General features: G+C 33.1%; 1 protein-coding gene across 1 annotated transcript in view; it reads right to left on the bottom strand.

Moving 5' to 3' along the window:
- Positions 1-1,119: 1,119 nt before the first annotated feature.
- Positions 1,120-18,912, bottom strand: part of LOC132713457 (aminopeptidase N-like) — a gene marked incomplete at its 3' end in the record, with an annotated part of 57,067 nt that continues 39,274 nt past the window's right edge. Inside the window, 9 exon segments of the mRNA XM_060696065.1 lie at positions 1,120-1,292; positions 1,863-1,928; positions 3,092-3,157; positions 5,849-5,983; positions 6,911-7,045; positions 8,052-8,165; positions 9,295-9,449; positions 10,065-10,185; positions 15,256-15,373. Coding sequence (XP_060552048.1) covers positions 1,120-1,292; positions 1,863-1,928; positions 3,092-3,157; positions 5,849-5,983; positions 6,911-7,045; positions 8,052-8,165; positions 9,295-9,449; positions 10,065-10,185; positions 15,256-15,373 — 1,083 coding nt within the window.

Here is an 18,912-nt window from a genome sequence, read left to right as displayed (position 1 = left end):
AAACGTTTGCGACATTAAAGTAGCGTACTTGATTTGTTTGTTTTGCACGTGCTGTTTGGCGCTACATTGTGACGTCACGTAAATAATACTTTAAACGTCTGTACAGCGTTAACGACTGAATAAAAGATATTGGTGTTCGGATTCATTTTCTTAGTTCGACCATTTTCTTTCATTCTAGATAGTTTTCACAACAAAATTCGACAAAAAATTGTTTTTATTTATCAGATTTCAAACAAAATGGCGCCTTCGATTTTCATTTTTTATACACAGCTTCCGTTATTCTGGTTCCCTGTCCAATTATGGTTCCCATAGACGTGCGCGGGTGACAAGTCTACACATCCGTTTTCAGTCAGAATTCCTCAGTTTTTATCGTTATCTTTAAATTCGAAAGGTTGCGATGTGTCCAATTCGGTACTTTGGACGAAAGTTTTCAAAACCATCACTAAGCAGGTACTCGCGTTACCGTAAAGCTCGCTTTGCGAGCAGGCCCTTCGGGCCAGCTCGTCGAGCTCGCTATAAATGTTTCTAAGCTAAAGTTACAAATATTTTTCTCCCTTTATTAAAAAATGTAAGTGCATTCAATTAGGTTTGACGTTAAAACGTGCATACCAGTACATAAATATTATCTTTTATTATATACTTATAAATGAAATATTGAGAAATATTGGTGAAATAAAATGCGTATTTTCATTTTCCGTATTTTCACTGTAAAAATTTATTTTTCACTGCAGTGAAACATATTTTCCGTATTTTCACTGGTGTCTTGCCGGACTACTTTCTTTTAAATTCTACCAGTACACAAAATTTAAGGGAAAGTTTTTCAAATTTTATCGCAAAAAAAGAGAAAAATGTACATAATAAGCAGAAAATTCAAGTTTTTTTCTATAAATACATGATTTATTTTCATCTTGTGGCATGAAAATTACCATATTTCACTCGTGGCTACCGCCACTCATGAAATATTTATTTTCATACCACTCGATGAAAATAAATCATGTATTTATAGAAAAAACTTGAATATCCTCTATCTATTAAAAATGCATTTCAAAATATGTTCTTGCAAATTTGTAACCAATTTAATAAAAACAAATCTTTTATAAGACTTACCCAAAGGGTGACGTATATTTTCCCGGATCAGTCGCGTTGTAGTCCTGCAAATATCTATGCTGGGAAATGGTGATTTGTCCAGCACTGTTGTACGTCACCTTGACAACGGGATAATTCATCTGGAGGGTCCATGTGTCCATGACTTCCTTGACATTATGTACCAAACTATTTTCAATCAGTGATTGCTGTAAAATATAAAACTGTGCCGGTGATGAAGAACTTACGTTAGTAGCGTTATAGAGGCCTTCAGCTTTTTTGTTTGTTTTTTTTTTCCTATGGAAAAGACAATTCTGCCTAATTTCAAACTAAGTCTAAGTATTTCAGTAATTTAATCTTGAAAAAAATAAATGAAATCACTGTTTAACCTTCTTTAAAGCAGTGTCCCGAGAGCTATTTATAACGTGTCAGTGACGTTCGTGTCTAAAAATAGAAGATCTGGAAATGAATCGTCCGTTTTACTAATGTAAATATATTGAGCAGATCGAGTGCAATCTCAGAATTAGAAGATCAGTCACGTTATAAAAAGATGGCGGCTTCCGAAGAAGTTTTGCAGGAAGCATTGCCGAGGTTAGGAAATTGCAATAATAACAATTTTGGAAAAAATAACGAAAACTAACATTTAGCACATTTTTCTCATCTACATCTTCATTGTTAACGGCAAAATGACGACATTCTAAAAAATAATAAACGGGCAGAAATTACGTCATTTAACGCACGCGACTTATCTTAAACGGGATGTGCAAGAATATACTTACGTTGCCGAGGGCAAACCAAAGGTCATCGTGGAAAGCAGCGCCATAACGTAAACTGTTTAAGTATCTCTAAAATACAGAGGGATAGGTTTAGCTATACAAGATAGCTTAAACAATGTCAAACAATTAACAAGTAAAATGGTTTCCTGCGGGGAACATTTTCAATGATATAAAGATATTTCATTTAACTATTTTCAACATCGTTTTGGGAGAGGGGAATAAATAAAACGTTTGTATCAGGAATATAGTTGACAATAATCGATCAATATAGAAGAAGGTCTTTGGAAACTGATGACCGTTGATGACCGGAGAAGGTCGAACATAAAACAATTATTTCTTTTGAAGAAAATGATTACATAGGCCTACCATTTTATGAATAATTCCAAACAAAAAAAAATAAATAAAGTAAACACACAAGTTTACGCAGAAAATATCTCTATTTATTATGGCAGATACCACAACGAATATTTTAATTTTGTAGATTTTCAGTATAAACAATTTATTGTTTTTAAAGTTTGAGATACATATATTATAGAAACAATGATAATTTTCAAATACATCATTCAAGTTTTTCCACCTTAAACGGTAAAATAATTATAGAAAATTAGAAATATCACGTAATAGTGTTTTGTTCTTAATTAGGTAAAATTCTGACTAATTCAACTAGAGGTAATTCCGTAACGTACCGACAAACGGTATTTAGCCAGGTTTTCGAAAATGTCAATTAACCAATCGTGTATGGTTTACAGATCACATGCTCCTCCATGTACCGAAAACAGGTCACGTGCTCCTCCATGCCTCAAAAGTTAAACGCGTACCAATACCCTGCGGTCTCCAGACTGCAGGGAATAAGTCTAGTAAATCTACTGTTTATAAAAATAAGTGTTTGATTTTTATTTTTATTTTTTTTTTTGGCGCCGTTCTTGACCTATTTAATTTGTGTAAATGTTATACTTTTATTCACTTACCTATACTAATTTCCAACATTAAATGTGTTAGTGTTTATTAATAAGCATGTACATATTAAATTTGATTTAGTAAATGCTTACTAATAAACACTAACAAATTATAAATACATAATGTTCTACTTAACGGGGCGGAAGGAACGTCTAGACGGCATTATGATTTCAAATATGACGTCATTTAAGTATACAGTATGACGGCAAAGTAACGAAAATATTACATGATGTATAATGAATAACGGAAAATTAAATGAATTTGTCTAAACTTACCGTTAGTCCCTTTTGAAAAGTGCTGTCCCCTAGGAAAAATCTCATCATACGTATAATGGAAGCTCCCTGTAATATAATATCATGAAATAAATATAATGATATGAATAAAAAAATAATAAAATGAATTAAATAAAAAAAACATGAACTTGAATTGTAAGTAATTAAACCTTTATTGTGCAATAAGATAAAAGGGTAATGTCATTTTATATGTACGTAAGATGTAAGATTATTTAAGATTCTAAAATCTTGATAAGTTTAAACAATCAACTTCCTAATATTATGAAGTTCAGTTTGTTCTGTTTGTCCCCTTTATTCTTTTATAAAATGCTTTAAATATTGATAAAAGATAATTTCATTATTATTCTGAACGAATCATTTGAATTGTAAGAGTTTTAAAGCTGCACACACGCAGACCTGAAGCAAGTCGCAATATAGAAGAAGTCATAGTACAATAAAAAAAATACGAATTACATATCTTATAAAATGTATTTATACAGTCAACCCTGAGAAGAAAGGCCACACGAAATGAGAGACCAAATTTGGCCGTTATAAACAATGGGCCTTTATTTAGAGGTTACTGTGTAATCCAGGTAAGGTCTTTAAAGGATGGCCTTATTTGCAGAGTGGTCTTTCTTTATAGGTGATCTTTAAAACAGGTGTGACTGTGCATGCAAGGCTAGCTGACCAAACAAGTTAAACATAAAGGAGAAAGGGCTAAGTTCGCATATACAATTAACTTAAACGACAAAAAGAGAAAGCCTGACATAATTAATGAAATAGAAATACTACTATTTACTACAATATTTAAAAGAAAGAATTTACTGTTTTGTTTTAAAGCAGTAAGCTAAAAGGTCCCGTGGAAAGGTTGGATAGTGTAAGACAACACCCAAGTAAGTGATATTTGAAGTAAAAGAGAGGTTATTTTACTCATTAAGTTATGTAAAAATTTAGATATAATTTGAAATGCAAAACTTTGCTAAGAAATATCTATAAAATCAGACAAACATGTGTGAATAGAATTGTTTTCAAAAATTTAAAAGAATGTAATCAAATGTATCAAATTACATATGTAATAAAGTCTTTGAATTGTTTAATATTGAATTTATTAAAAAAGTAAAAACAAGAGCTGTCACAGGAGACAGCGAAGCTCGACTAATAAAATACTGGACGCAGTAAGGAGGACATTACTATGAAAGAAAAATCAATTATGTATAATTATGTATTAAGTTATAGTAAAAAAATAATATTTGTTAACATAAATTCCAAGATCAAGGGGAATAATTCTAGAAATAGTCATGCTAGAGTTATGGACCTTGTCACACAACATTTGTGTAATGATAAGAAATATATATTTGAAGTTTGAAGTAGATACCTTAAAAAGAACAGAAGTTATTATATTTCTTAAAGAAAATCCTAAGTTCAAAGAGAGATAAATCTGTAAATATTGCATCAAGAGTTATCAACAATGTCACATAAAATGTAATTGTTGATAAGGAATAAGTATTTGAAATTTGAGGTAGATACCTTTAAAAATGAAAATGTTATAATAAAAAATAACATTTTTCTAGTAAAAAAATCTAAGTTTATGGGGAGATAATTCTTGCAATATTGGTGCTAGAGTTATGAACCTTGTCACATAAGATGTGGATGATGATAACGTAAACATATTTGAAGTATGAAGTTGATCCCTTTAGAAATAAATAAATAACAGTAAAAAAATATTTTTTATGGAAAATTCTAAGTTCAAAGGGAGATAAATCTGAAAATATTGGTGCTAGAGTTATGAACCTTGTCACATAAGATGGGGATGATGATAAGGTGACATATATTTGAAGTATGAGGTTGATCCCTTAAGAAATAAGGAAGTAACAGTAAAAAATAGTATTTTTTAAGGAAAATTCTAAGTTCAAGGGGAGATAAATCTGAAAATATTGGTGCTAGAGTTATGAACCTTGTCACATATGATGTGGTTGATGATAAGGAACATATATTTGAAGTTTGAAGTTGATACCTTAAGAAATGACAAAGTTATAGTGAAAAATATTTTACTGCACCAAAACTTTAATCTAAAATCTGGACGCGGACGCGGACGCCGACGCCGCCGCCGGGGCGAGTAGGACAGCTTTCCATATACTTCGCATAGTCGAGCTAAAAACAACATTTGACATATGAAAGGATTAATTTGTAAAGTAACGTTTTATTACATCAATACAATACAATACAATACAATACAATATACAATACAATACAATACAATATCTTTATTGCTTCATAGGCCACCAGCACAAAACAAAACACAGTCAAATACTTAAGTCATAAAAAACTAAATTTTTATCAAATGTGAATAAGCATACAAATATATGCATATAAAACGCTGTCAAATACGTTCATCAGCATTATTAGCAAATGTGAATAAATATGCCAAACTTTGCATATAAAATGCTATAAAAAAATAAGTCATTCAACCTTTTGAAGTTTTATCAAATATGAATAAGTATGCACGCATTTGCATATAAAATGCTATAAAAGGTACTTAAGTCAAACTTTTGAATCTTTATCAAACATAAATTATATTTTTCATGTATCATGCAAATATATGCATATAAAATATTTCAAAATACGTAAGTTATGCAAACCTTTGATTTTTGTTAAATATAAATAAGTATACAAACATTTGCATATAAAATGCTATCAAATATGTTTAATGATGCAAACATTTAAATATGAAATAAAATTAAATACTTATGTCATGCAAACCTTTGAGTATGAAATACTATCAAAGATTTCACTTATTTCTTCTGGGTGTGATACGGGCACGTATAAAGGATGTGATGATGTAAGCCCGTCATAATTAAAGACATACTGCACCATCTCGACGACAAATTGATCAAACTATGAAAAGATATATTTATGATGTGTATATGATAAAATATACAAGCAGAACGAAGGCGGGGTTTAGCCACCAGTCACGCGATGCACGTGATTCATTTTTTTACATCACGGTATCAGTAAATGGTGCTGGGAACTCTGTAAAACAACAAAATGGATACATGAAGCTGGTGATACCATCAATATTGTGGGTAAGACCACATCCCTGCCACCGGATACGGTGAAACTAAAGTAGTTTGTGCAATAAAGACGGCCAGATCCTTAAACCCGCCCTTGGCGTGCATCTTAAGACGATTATGAACGATAAAGGTAACATAATTTTCGAACTTGGCGATTCCCCGAGTGATTTCCAAAGGTACATTGTTGACGTTTTATAAAAAAAAATCTCCTTACAATATTCGAATATTGTTAGAGCTCAATATACATTTACAGTATGTTACTTTCATACTTATACTCAATAATACGGCCACAATGGCGCTGGAATATGCTAAAGACATGTTATAGTACTTTTAGAATTTCTTAGCTGGAAATGCAAGTCTATACCTCACAATATTGATAGTTCAGCTGAAGCAACAATGTGAAGGAATGCCAAGGGTCAGAATAATACAGTGAAACCCCTGCAACGCAACACTCTTAGAAGACGAAGATTTCGGTTGTTTTGGAGATTTGCTATATAGAGGGGTAAATTTTGAAAATTTATTGTGAAAAGTTAAGTTATTGGAAATTGATACTGTTGTTGTAAAGAGGAAATTGCACACTAGAGGATCGCTCTGCAGAGGTTAATCTGTATAACATAAGAACAAAAGCTTTCCGGTTAATATAAAACCATGGGATTACAAAGGTAAAGCAAATAATGTATATACATGTAGTGTATATAAATAGCACGAGGAGCAAGGAGTAACGTGCAAGTGCTACGACGGATTGGTTTACTTTTGCATATGAAATTCTGTCAAAAATTTCATTGATTTCGTCCGGATGTGCCACGGGAACGTAAACCGGATGTGACGAAATCAGTCCATCAAAGTTGAACACATCCTGTAGATCTTCCACCACAAACTGTTCAAACTGTATCAACATTTGAAATTCATTACATGACATCTCTATAGTAAATTGTTATTCCTTCCACGCTTAATATCTAATAACAACTTGTCCGTCTTATTTTCATGACTTTAGGGAAAATCATAAACCCTATAGTTCCCTATGTTTACAATATTTACCTCCCTTGCCAAAAGAGGCGGCCATTTGCACGGTCACATTGACAAAATATAAAAACATAAATATAAACAGTTGATTTATGTAAATTGTCAAATTCTTTTTATATATATAACATAAAAATGATATCCTGCGATAACTTTTCATCAGTTTTCATGAAGAATTGTTAGAGACATTTGTATAGAGTGAGACTAAAAAAAAGATTGGAGCACCACACTAAATACCGTATTCCGGTATATACCGGGCAAGGCGCTTGAATCATGAAATGCTAAAATCTTGCCTTTTTACCCAACGGAATGAACTTTACAGGTATTATTCTTCTTTTCACACCGATTTATGCATGATAATGAATGAAAATTTTAAAACTCGGCGAAAAAAAAAAACGATATTTGTCTATTTTGTAATCAAGATTTAGGTACTGCTCCAATCCTGTATTGAGTTAAATCCTACGTTAAAAATAATAAAATGTAAGACATTAACTTAAACAAAGGTTCCTACAAATAAAACATAATGCAGTTTTGAACAATAACACGTTGAATATTTTAACGCTGATTTTGACAGTGTTGAACAACTTTCACACCTTAACTGAAGTCAACAAGGCATGTCTCGTGAGTAATGCGTCACATGTCTATGAAACCAACTCAGTTTCTTTTAAACCTTTATGGGTTCGAATACCGGAAAAGGCGTGTTTTTGTGTATGTTCGTTTTCAAATGATATGTGTTGCGAAATACTTGACAGATACTTTAATAAAAGTTTGTAGTGTGAATTAATTTAATACTATTTCAAATCACAAATTAAATTTTTATAAGGTATCGTATGAAATATTAAATATTTCAAAGTTTTATTCCGATTGTATACCATTTTCCAATCCGGGTGCACTTCATCAACGCCCATGTACTCAACGTAACTGGCGAAACCTTCGTTCAGCCACAGGTCGTCCCACCAAGATGGCGTCACCAAGTTTCCGAACCACTGTGAAGGAAAAAATTCATACTTACGTAAAACAAGCAATTATATAAAAGGAACAGACTGGCGAAACTTTAAAAGTACAATGTTTAATGAAGTAGTATTTTTTTGAAAGTCAAAATACTATTTTCTTTACATTTTGCTATTATGACAAATTATTTCACATTTATCACTTCTTTTTTTCAAGTAACAAGCATCTAACATTTCTCTAAAACCATTATTTTTAAGATTAAAAAAATCACGTTTACCCGTTCTCAATAACTAAAAATCGATTTGTGTCTGAGGCATAATGTGCCTTTTAGAAAAATATATAGTTATTAAAAACAAAATGAATTCTAAAACAGTTATAAATTATAATCAGTTTTACTTTCTAATTTTAAATCTAATAAAGTTTTACAGTGTTGATACAATAATATTAAGTGAAAGCAACGAGTGACCGATTAATCGAGTAATAGACCAAACGTCTCGAGTAAAAATTAACACAACTGTTAATCGACATGAAGATCCAATTTTGAAATCGATACTCGTTAGTATCCCCAAATAATATAATATGCACAAAGTGTTACTTGCATTTTAAGGAGCAAAAACATGGAGTACACAAAGTCACATCATGAAAATATATGTTGTTGTAAAATAATAAAATGAAAAAAAAAAACTTTCTTGTCGATCATTATTCTCCAAAGTGTACAACTGGACAGGTTGAAAATTTAGGCAAATGCTCAACTATCATCACAAGATTATTTGAAGTCACGGCACGCTTACAAAAATCATTTATTATTAGCGGCATATTGACGTAATATTACTTATAGAATCTAGGATACAAGACACTGAGTCCATCGGATTAGTTTTGAATGGATGTGGCAAAAAAGAACGGACTATTTGAGAAAAAAATGAGCCTCGCCATGATAAAACCAACATAATGCGTTTGCGACCAGCATGGATCCACGCGCAGTCTGATCAGGATCCATGCTGTTCGCTTACAAACGCTATAACAAGTAGGGAAACTGATAGCGAACAGCATGGATCCTGATCAGACTTCGCGGATAAGGCTGGTCTTGATCCATGCTGGTCGCAAACGCATTATGTTGGTTTTGTCACGGCGCGGCTCAAATATGTTCAATGCAAAGACTCGAACCTGATGAGCTAGCTCGTGAGAGACGACCACGGCTACTCGCTGCTTGTTGCCTTCTGACGACACACCCGGCTCGTACAACATGGCTGTTTCCCGGTAAGTGATCAAACCCCAGTTCTCCATGGCACCAGCAGCAAAATCAGGAATTGCTATCATATCTAAAAAAACATCATCATAGATTTCACTGTTTGACAATTGTAGAATTTACATAACACGTACAAAACTCAATTAAAACTTTCTACTTTTTAGGGTTTCAATACGAATGCAAAAAAAAATTGAGTTTCTTAAGAGTTTCAAAAATAAGGCGAAAAATAGAGACATGCTTTTGTTTTATTAGTGTTTCCATTAACACGTGTAAAACATTTGAGTTTCCATAACAAGTAGCAAGCATAGTTAAACATGTTCTTTTAAAGAATTTCCACAACAAATGCAATGCAAAAACATAGTTAAACGTATTTTTACACTTTCCATAACCAGTGTTATACATAGTTTTAGAGTGTCGATAACACGTGCAAAAAAAATATGAAAATTTATTATAGAAGATATGTTACGTGTATAAAGTCTGGGGACACTAAATACCGTATTCCGGTATATATACCGGACAAGGCGCTAAAATTCGCCTTTCCCCACCGAAATGCACTTTAAGATGTGTAATTCATCTCTTTATACCGATTTTTATACGATAATGAACCAAAAAAGTTAAATAAGGCGACGGTTTTCTACTTTATGATCATGATTAGAGACTGAAGTGAGCTAAGTCCGTAGTGTTTTACCTTGTTTCGGAAGCGGATATGAAATGTTGAAGTACTCTTCAAAGAAGGTCAAAATGTCAACACCAACTTGAAGGGAATATGGAGCCTGATCTATGGCCTCTGGTCTTGACCAAGCACGATACTGAAATAAAAGAACAACGTGAATCGTTTTAAGGTAGTCTAACTGAAATTCTTTCCCGCCAAAGAAATTCTAACACCGATCGTAGCAAATCGGTTATTTCCGGAACTTTTTTTCTTTAAATCTTGGGCATGAGATTATTTACAATGACTCATCCTTTATCACTATGTACTCAATTCCAATTATACGGTTATAAAATATTCAATACCGAATATTGTGAAAGAAACAACGTTCCGGAAATAACGATTTTTAAGATATTGACCGATGTTAGAAATTTTTTGGCGGGAAAGAATGAATACCTTAAAATGCAACATTTATACGACACATTTTAATAAATAGAATAGAGAAAATAAGAATCCCTAAAGAAAGCCCAAAACGACAAAATTGTTTAATATTGCAGGCTCGTTTTCATTGAGCCTGTTCATGGACGGTACTGTCAAGTTCAATACTACCGTCCACGCCTAGCACCGGCTTAAGCAGAATTCAACATTTAAACGTGAAATAGTAAAATTTTGAATATAGAAACATCCGCAGATGTGTTCATACGGCGGTCATCATGAAACCTTCAAAGTGACACTTCTGTGCCATTCCATGAAAAGCGGCGATTGGTCCCCAAGTAATAAAAAGCGTGTGTGTAGCGCCGATATATGTCCAAACGTCGAAAAATGTCCAAACGTCGATAGATGTCCAAAAATTGACGATAAATGTCTCAATCGCCGATAAATGTCCAAAACTCCTTTAACGATAAATGTCCAAAAATTAACGAAAAATGTCGCAACAAATTAGGTGCACATAAATGTCCAAATCGGTTAACGATAAATGTCTTAACTTTTCATATGTTAATTGCACTTATTTCTATGATCAACAGTAATGCATCAGCCAGTTATTAAAGGTTTCCATAGGGATTAAAAGTACCGATTTAAGTAGCGTTCTCACCAGCATCCCGGCAAAGCCCAGGACCACCCCAGACGATCCGGGATGAAAATATTGTTGCAGTCTCAATAACCCCGGTAGCACTACGGCGATACCCAATTTTCCATACTAATAACAACCAGGATGAACTCCGGGCCATCCATGCAAAAGTCCAGTTGAAACTACGGATAATGCAGATAGTAAGTGGACGACGGATGACCATAACACGATATTCAAACGCTGTTAAGTCTTCGATCAAAGAGATCATAAAAAGCTGAGAGATCCATGCTAGCACAGCCCCGGATGATGTCGGCAGAGTCCCGCGATGATCCCTGCAGAGCCCCCGGTACGGTCAGATAGAGTGCCGGGACAATCACCGGTAGAGCCCTTGATCATCCCGGACGTTGCCTTGACAGAGTTACGGACGTACCCCGGTCGTTCCTGGATCACCCGACCGACCACCGGGACTCTAGCGGGATGCTTGTGAGATTGTTAAAAAAGTTTAAAAATGTATTTGAAAATAAAGTTGATTGTTGGATACAGTCTATCTCCATCTTACTATTTTTTTTTTTTTTTTTTTTGTTAAAAAGGGAAAAAATAAGTTAAACCAAGGTGCATTGTACTGGTGCTTTACACCGGGCACTTAAAAGAACCAGGGTCGCCTCTGGAACTGGGCGTCTTCTGTATCATGCACTATCCCCCCGAAAAATAATATACCTAACAAATAATATATAACTCACAAATAATATACTAACGGATATTTACAAATCTACCACTACTTATACAAGTTAAGATAGTGCGATACTGGTATAAACGAAAATCCGGCAATGAGATACGTCTTAAGCAGATGTCATCTTAAGTAGTGTTGTGCAGTTTATGTGAACATTTACCGTACCTAGAATTTACATTTTACCTGATATAATGGCAGGATGTGCCAAATGTTGTAAGCGTGAGACGACTTTTGCTGAATTTTTGGTCGGTTCAGTGGCCTAATATTAGAAACCCGCAATATTATAAGAGAATCTAGATGGGCCAATGCTTGGTTGCACCTTCGGTTATGTACTGATGCCCTTTGTTGGTACGAGAATTGCAGATATATGGTACAGAAGACCGTAAGAAATGACATCAGTACATTACCGAAGTTGCAACCAAGACATAACCAAGTGTAAACCATTTTAATATATGTGTTAAAACAGTTTAAAAGATGAAAATATTCATTGACAAATTGTGATAATTTCAAAAATAACGTTTTGTCGAATGGAGAAGAAATGTTAAAAGTTTTTTGTCAACAGATTAAAAAAAAATTACACACAGTATTCGAATAGCAACATTATATAATTGCTATATGATGGTGTCATTTAAAACATTATATTATTATACCTCAATAATATCCTTCAATGTAAAACTCCCATAGGGCTACAATGTGTTCTGATCGAATATCACCCTCCTAGAATATATTAACGCCGGGTAATATTTCTTATATTCACCTAGGAGCACAAAACTCTTACATAACTCATTATTATTTATTTCCTAGTCTGTTTTGTCTGTCTGTCTGTCTCTTGTTTTTTATCTATATACAATATACTATTTTTGTGTATATCGAACATTTACAGATCAAAATCGCTATAATTGTAAAGTGATGATCTGTATTTTCCCTTCAGGCAAAGACTGCTGACCTAAAAGGGTTTTTTGCGGTAATAATGATAATAAATAAACACCATGGCTGTCGGGGTGATAGAGGATATTGCCAACCCTTGACCTCGGCTGCGCCTCGGTGTATTATACAAGTTCTCGTGTTGACAAATATCCTCTATCACCCCGATAGTCATGTGTTAAATTATATATTATTATACCTTCAATATATCCTTCAATGTAAAACTCCCATAGGGCTACAATGTATTTATCGAAATAGCACCCTCCTAGAATATATTTCCGGGGAATATTTCATATATCACCCTGGTGACATAACTCTTACATAACTCTGTATTGATAAAACGATAATGCTTTAGTAACCAGTTAGCATAATGCAAAATGACAGCCATGTGTTATTTATTTAATATTGTTAAGTTTAATATTTGACATTATAAGTAATTCATAAATGTAACATGTTTGGTATCCAACCAGCACAGCAAGAAAACATACTATTACGTCAAGTGTCCTATTACGGGGCACAGATGTGACACATGGGTGTCCCTTTATTTATCTTGTTCACACGAGATATTATTTGTTCCCACAATATATTATCTTTGTTCCCACGAGATATTACTTGTTCCCCACGAAATAATTATCTTGTTCCCACGAGATAATATCTTGTTCCCACGAAATAATTATTTGTTTCAAACGACATATTTATAGGCCAATCAGAAGCTGTAAAATGTATATATAGCAGTTACTTCCCCTTATTTAGTTGAACATTTACTTGATTATATAATTATTAGATTATATTCATGTATAACCATGTAGGTTGATCTTATAGTGCCACACTGTATGGACATACAAAACCTTAACTACCAATTACTGGTGTTTAATAGCGAATACCCTCATCTGGTGACGCATTTGCGTGCAAACTGATCTGGGTCGACACTGGGAGGGATACATGTAATAGCCTTTCAAAAACTCTGTTATTTATAAAGGCGGTGGCCTCGCAGTGGCGTTCCAGTCCACCACGCACAGAATGAGTAAATAATCAAATACAAATGTCTTTTAATCAATGTAGCATGGAAAAGGACCGGTCTTCGCAGCACTTAAAGAGAAAAGTCAACAAAACCATTTAAAACGTGTTGCGTAATATGCTTATAACGACCATTGTCGAACCATACCCCCGACAAGCAAATGGCGTAAAAGATCCTGTCAAGGGGTCCTGCACTGGGGTTCGCTGTTGAAATCAAGTAGGTCAGATTTTAACTGTCAAAGCAAGTTTTAACGTCTTTGATTAGCTCACATGGTTTACACAGGTTAACTGCTTTTTGTTTGCCAGATAGAGTTGCATATTTTTCTTACTTTTGACCACTTTGGGACAGTAAAGGAATATGCAACTCTGTCCACATGCCCCTATTAATACCGTTCACAAAACTTTTCGGGACGGAACACTTAGACACCTCGGACGGACAATGGAACGCTATATGGGGCACAAAATATTGGAAGAACAACAAACAATGCTAAAACGTATTGCTTCGGTGAGTTAAGAAGGCACATGCGCCCCATCCGGATCTGCAACTGGCCATGCACAATAATGTATGATGAACACTTTACGTCGGGGGTAAAAAACCAGAGGGTAAAATCACGGGTTAGTTGGATAGACTGTTTACAGTTGTATCCAATACAATAAATTACAAATTAACATATGAAAAGTTAGACATTTATCGTTAACCCCGATTTTTGGACATTTATGAGCACCTAATTTGTTTGCGAATTGTGAAAGAATGTGAGTACATTTTTTTTTTTTTTTTTTTTTTTTTTTTTGTTTTTTTTTCTTCTTTTTTTTTTTTTTTTTTTTTTTTTGTTTGTTCACTGTTTTTTTTTTTTTCCTCGTTAATTTTCGGACATTTATCGTTAAAGGAGTTTTGGACATTTATCGGCGATTGAGACATTTATCGTCAATTTTTGGACATTTATCGTCGTTTGGACATTTTTCGACGTTTGGACATATATCGGCGCTACACGTGTGCCCTAACGAGAAAACAGCAGTTACTCATGAAAATTGAAATATTGCATTAAAAAAGATAAATAAATAAATAAATTAAATCAACAACAAAAACAAAAAGCTTGCCAGTCCGTTGTGTAAATGGAGAAAACTCTTTATGAACCCGTTCTCTAACAGCAACTGATTAATAATCACTGTTGTACAGCGTTCACCAGAAATAGCCCCTATAAACATGGAAAGCGTAAGTATAAAGGTGCAAGTCGAATTCATCAACTTAATTCTCCATCATCACTTAATCGATTTTTCCACTCAATCGAGTTTTCTAAACTTAACAATTTTGTGAAGCAGAATATGTCTGGTTTTAGAGAAGTATTTACTCAACGTACACCATTTTACTTTAGCTTTCGATGTTTTAGGGGCTATTTCCGGTGTACGCTGTACAACAGTGATAATGACATAAGTTAGTCTGCCAAAAATCTTTACAACTTATATTAAAATATTTTTTGAAGACGTCTTACCGTGATGCCGTTCTTGGTCGTGTTCTCGATATAGTCAAAATCACAGATTATAAACGCTAGAAGATATGTGGACATTTTTGGCGTTCTTTGAAATTTATCAGCAACCCAGTCGTCTCCCCTATAATACAAAATAAGGTCACTTTCAATAGTGTGTACACTTTAACAGGCTATACATCTGCTTTAGTTCACTAAGATATTACATATATGTTATTACGTAATAATGTTAGCAAGACAAAGTTTTTTCATTTTGTCAGAAAAATTCACGTCCATTGTGGCGGCGTGGCCAAGTAGTCACCTAGTGGGTTAAAATCCCATAAAGGTAAAGTCGTTGTTTTCTTGAGTTAGAAACTTTACACTTATTGCAAAGTGTTGTTGGTTTCACGAAATGATTCGATTTTGCGTATTTATGAACTTATAAATTCCTACATAAACCAGAATAAAGAGTGTATGAAATAAAATGTGTAAAAAGACCCAAATCTGGCATGGTTATGCCATGAACCATGCTGATTGAAATTATCCAAGGAGGTATTCAATGTGATACTATGAACGAGGTACATTGCATTTAAATAAATGTATCATCAAAATAGTGCAAGCCTTATTACATATCAAGTGAAAGATGAAAAGGATCGGTATTTCAGACCATATAATATGCCATTGAATATCGTTTTTTTTAAAGTGCTAAGTCTTTTACTTCGATGAAAACAGGCATAAATAAATATTCCAAATACAATCCTATATGAAACAGGGAAAATCAATGGCTAATAAAAAACAACTGAAATCATAGGTCAAACCATGTTTTTTCCCCTAGCAATGGCTTACCTGATATAAAGTAGCTTTTCATTATACGTCACAAATGAAACTGGTTCTCAGTATTGTTTTACTCTTACCTAGCCAAGCACAGATTCGACATGAGTTTATATTTTTTAAATGACAAATCAAGGTAGTGGGACGGGAAATTGAGAAAAATAGTGCAAAAATTGGTGATACAAGCATGAAACTTTCAGGAAATCATCTTTAGACCATGTAGATTTCAAAAAAGTGAAGTGGGCCCAAAAATATCTTCTGCTCATTCAAAGATGGCCGCCATTTTCAAAATGGCCGCGCATATAAATTTGAGTACATTCTAGCTCATTAATTCCATTTTTTTTGTAGGCAGACCTTTAACTCACACCAAAAGCATGCATATAATTTCTCCTTTTCAAAAATTTAATCTCACAAAATTTCTCTTTCATACTTCTTCCAAATCCAAGATGGCGTCCAATATGGCCGTCGATTTTGTGCAAAACTGTTATATCATTTTTATAGTATAATTTGTTGCACAAATTATGTTTATTATGATAAAAAAAGTGTTTAAACATATCAGAGATTAATCAAAATTATATGTAAATCTCAATAAAAGTAAACATTTAAAAAGTTTTTGTCTAAAATATCTTAAAAAAAGATCAAGAAAAAATTCCATTTTTTTCAGTATTTTTCAAATTTGATTTTCTAAAAATGTAATTTTCAAAGTTAAAACAGTTACTTTTATATCTTAAACTGTATTTGACATTCCATTAATATCATGTGTTTATTGTAAAGAAAATGTAAGAAAAAGCATATTAAATCTGTAGGTTTTTATATTTTGTGAAAGTGGGTATATATACTATGATAAATTGTGAAAGAAAAACAACAACAGAAAATCTACATAGCTAAGTTCATTCTATTTCTTTGCCTTTTTACTTTTTCTTATGAATTCCTTATGCAAATGTTTCCAACTTAAAAAGTACTTTTTATTGGATGAAAGTATTTTTGTCTTCCTTCGGGCCATTTGGGGGTGAGCAAGAAATGCACATACAAACATGTGTATAGCATTCAGTTATTAAATTTGGTTGCATGATAATTCTTTGTTTCAATATATTTGATATCATATATTAAATTGTTAATAGCGTAAAGACATATAAGAAGACAATAAATCAACTAAACGTGGGCTTAAAATAGCAAACATGTACTTGAATGTAAGGTATAAAAGGTAGTCTATAAAGCATATTTTTTGACTCGCTCCCATTTTGTATTTTTTAAATATAAAAAATTGGCTTAAAAGCCAACACAATGTATGTGATGTAAAACATATATATCAATGATATGGGATTGCGTGGCCTGCGTCTACGTCACTCTAAGTTACATGCGTTCACGCAACTTTTTGAAAAGTTAAGATACAAATATAAGCTGTACTAGTATTTTCCTAAAGTAATCATTATCTTATTTTTTTCTTTCATAAGAGGGTAATGATGACCCTGGATCAACCCACCTAAGATCATTGTTGGAAAAAAAAGGTAACAAGATCATTTTGGGAGTGTCAATTATGTCATAAACACAAGATTTGTGTCATGATTGAATTCCGGTTGCTTTTTAAAGAAACCCTGCTCAAATATCTGCCTTTCATTTTTTTTATTTCAGCACGAGAGAACTTTAATAAACCATATCTATATACGAGTCGGCATATGAAACTTAGTGACCTTTTGTGGTTTGGTAAATTTGGAACCATGTTGTCCATGATATATCATTATTATAACATAATTATGATGATACATATTAAAGTGTATATGCGTCGGATAGTGTAGGTTAAGAGAAAACATATTTATTACAGTAGTCTTTTGTAAATAAGTGATACCATTGCAAAATCATTTTAAGACTGCAGTGGCGTCATACAAATTTTATGCATGTTATATCAGTCTACATCCCAAATATCTTATTTCAGGTCAATGAAGTTTCACACTAGATGTTTTTAAAGTGTGTTTTCCTATACAAGTCTGCTGAACCCCAGGTGGCTCTATGTAGCATGATTCATTAAATGTGTTAATAAAGACCCAAGGTGGTGCTACATGCCAGCTTAGTACCAGTGCTCTATGCATTTTGATTTTTGAGAAGATTTTTTTATTGCATGTACACTTAATGATACAAAAGTGTTTTATGTACTTTTTTAAAGAGGTCTTCTTTACTTGGCAAAGGTTATATTTTGACTAAGTCTAAGCTTACAGTTTTGTTTGTTTGTTTGATTTTTTTAAAATAACATCAACAACAAAAAACAACTTCAATGCGATTCCCTCAACAAATTCTTTAAAAACTGTGTTCCTGCGTGAGGGCCTTTTTAAATCATGTTCTTGGAGTTTCCAAAATGGGCTTTCCCGTCACTTTAGTTTACATTGACTTATATATTAAAATTCTTCTCCGAAACTGTGTGCACAGAGAAGAGAAAATAAAATTGTATATTTCATAACATTGTGATGCTATAATAAAGATTATAAACTATTGGCATAGGGTCAAAATCACTTAGTTTACATGGATCTTATTGGAATATAGTTATATGCAGTCCCTTCTTGTAGTCGCTGAGAGCCTAAGTTATTGGACAATGATTTCTTAAATCATGGACTGGTGAAAAAAAAGATACTCTTTTATATGATTTTAGCATTCTTCAGTATAAAAAGAATTATTAGACCTTTTTTTCCAGCAGTGGGTCGCTTAGGCGCGTGATCTAGGGTCAACAATGCTCTCTTGTTTTAAAACGGAAAAATAAAGTAGGAATACATTTAGTTTATATTCCAAAGTATAAGCTATGTTTGTTTATGTGGGCCAGGGGGTTTTATTGATACCTATTTTAGCACACCTAGTCCATTAGAT

This window comes from Ruditapes philippinarum, unplaced genomic scaffold (assembly GCF_026571515.1).
Source record: "Ruditapes philippinarum isolate M1 unplaced genomic scaffold, ASM2657151v2 ctg5092_1_1_1_1, whole genome shotgun sequence".
Lineage (NCBI taxonomy): Eukaryota > Metazoa > Mollusca > Bivalvia > Venerida > Veneridae > Ruditapes > Ruditapes philippinarum.
Note: the sequence above shows the minus strand (reverse complement) of the source record. Positions and strands in the feature narration are given on the sequence as shown.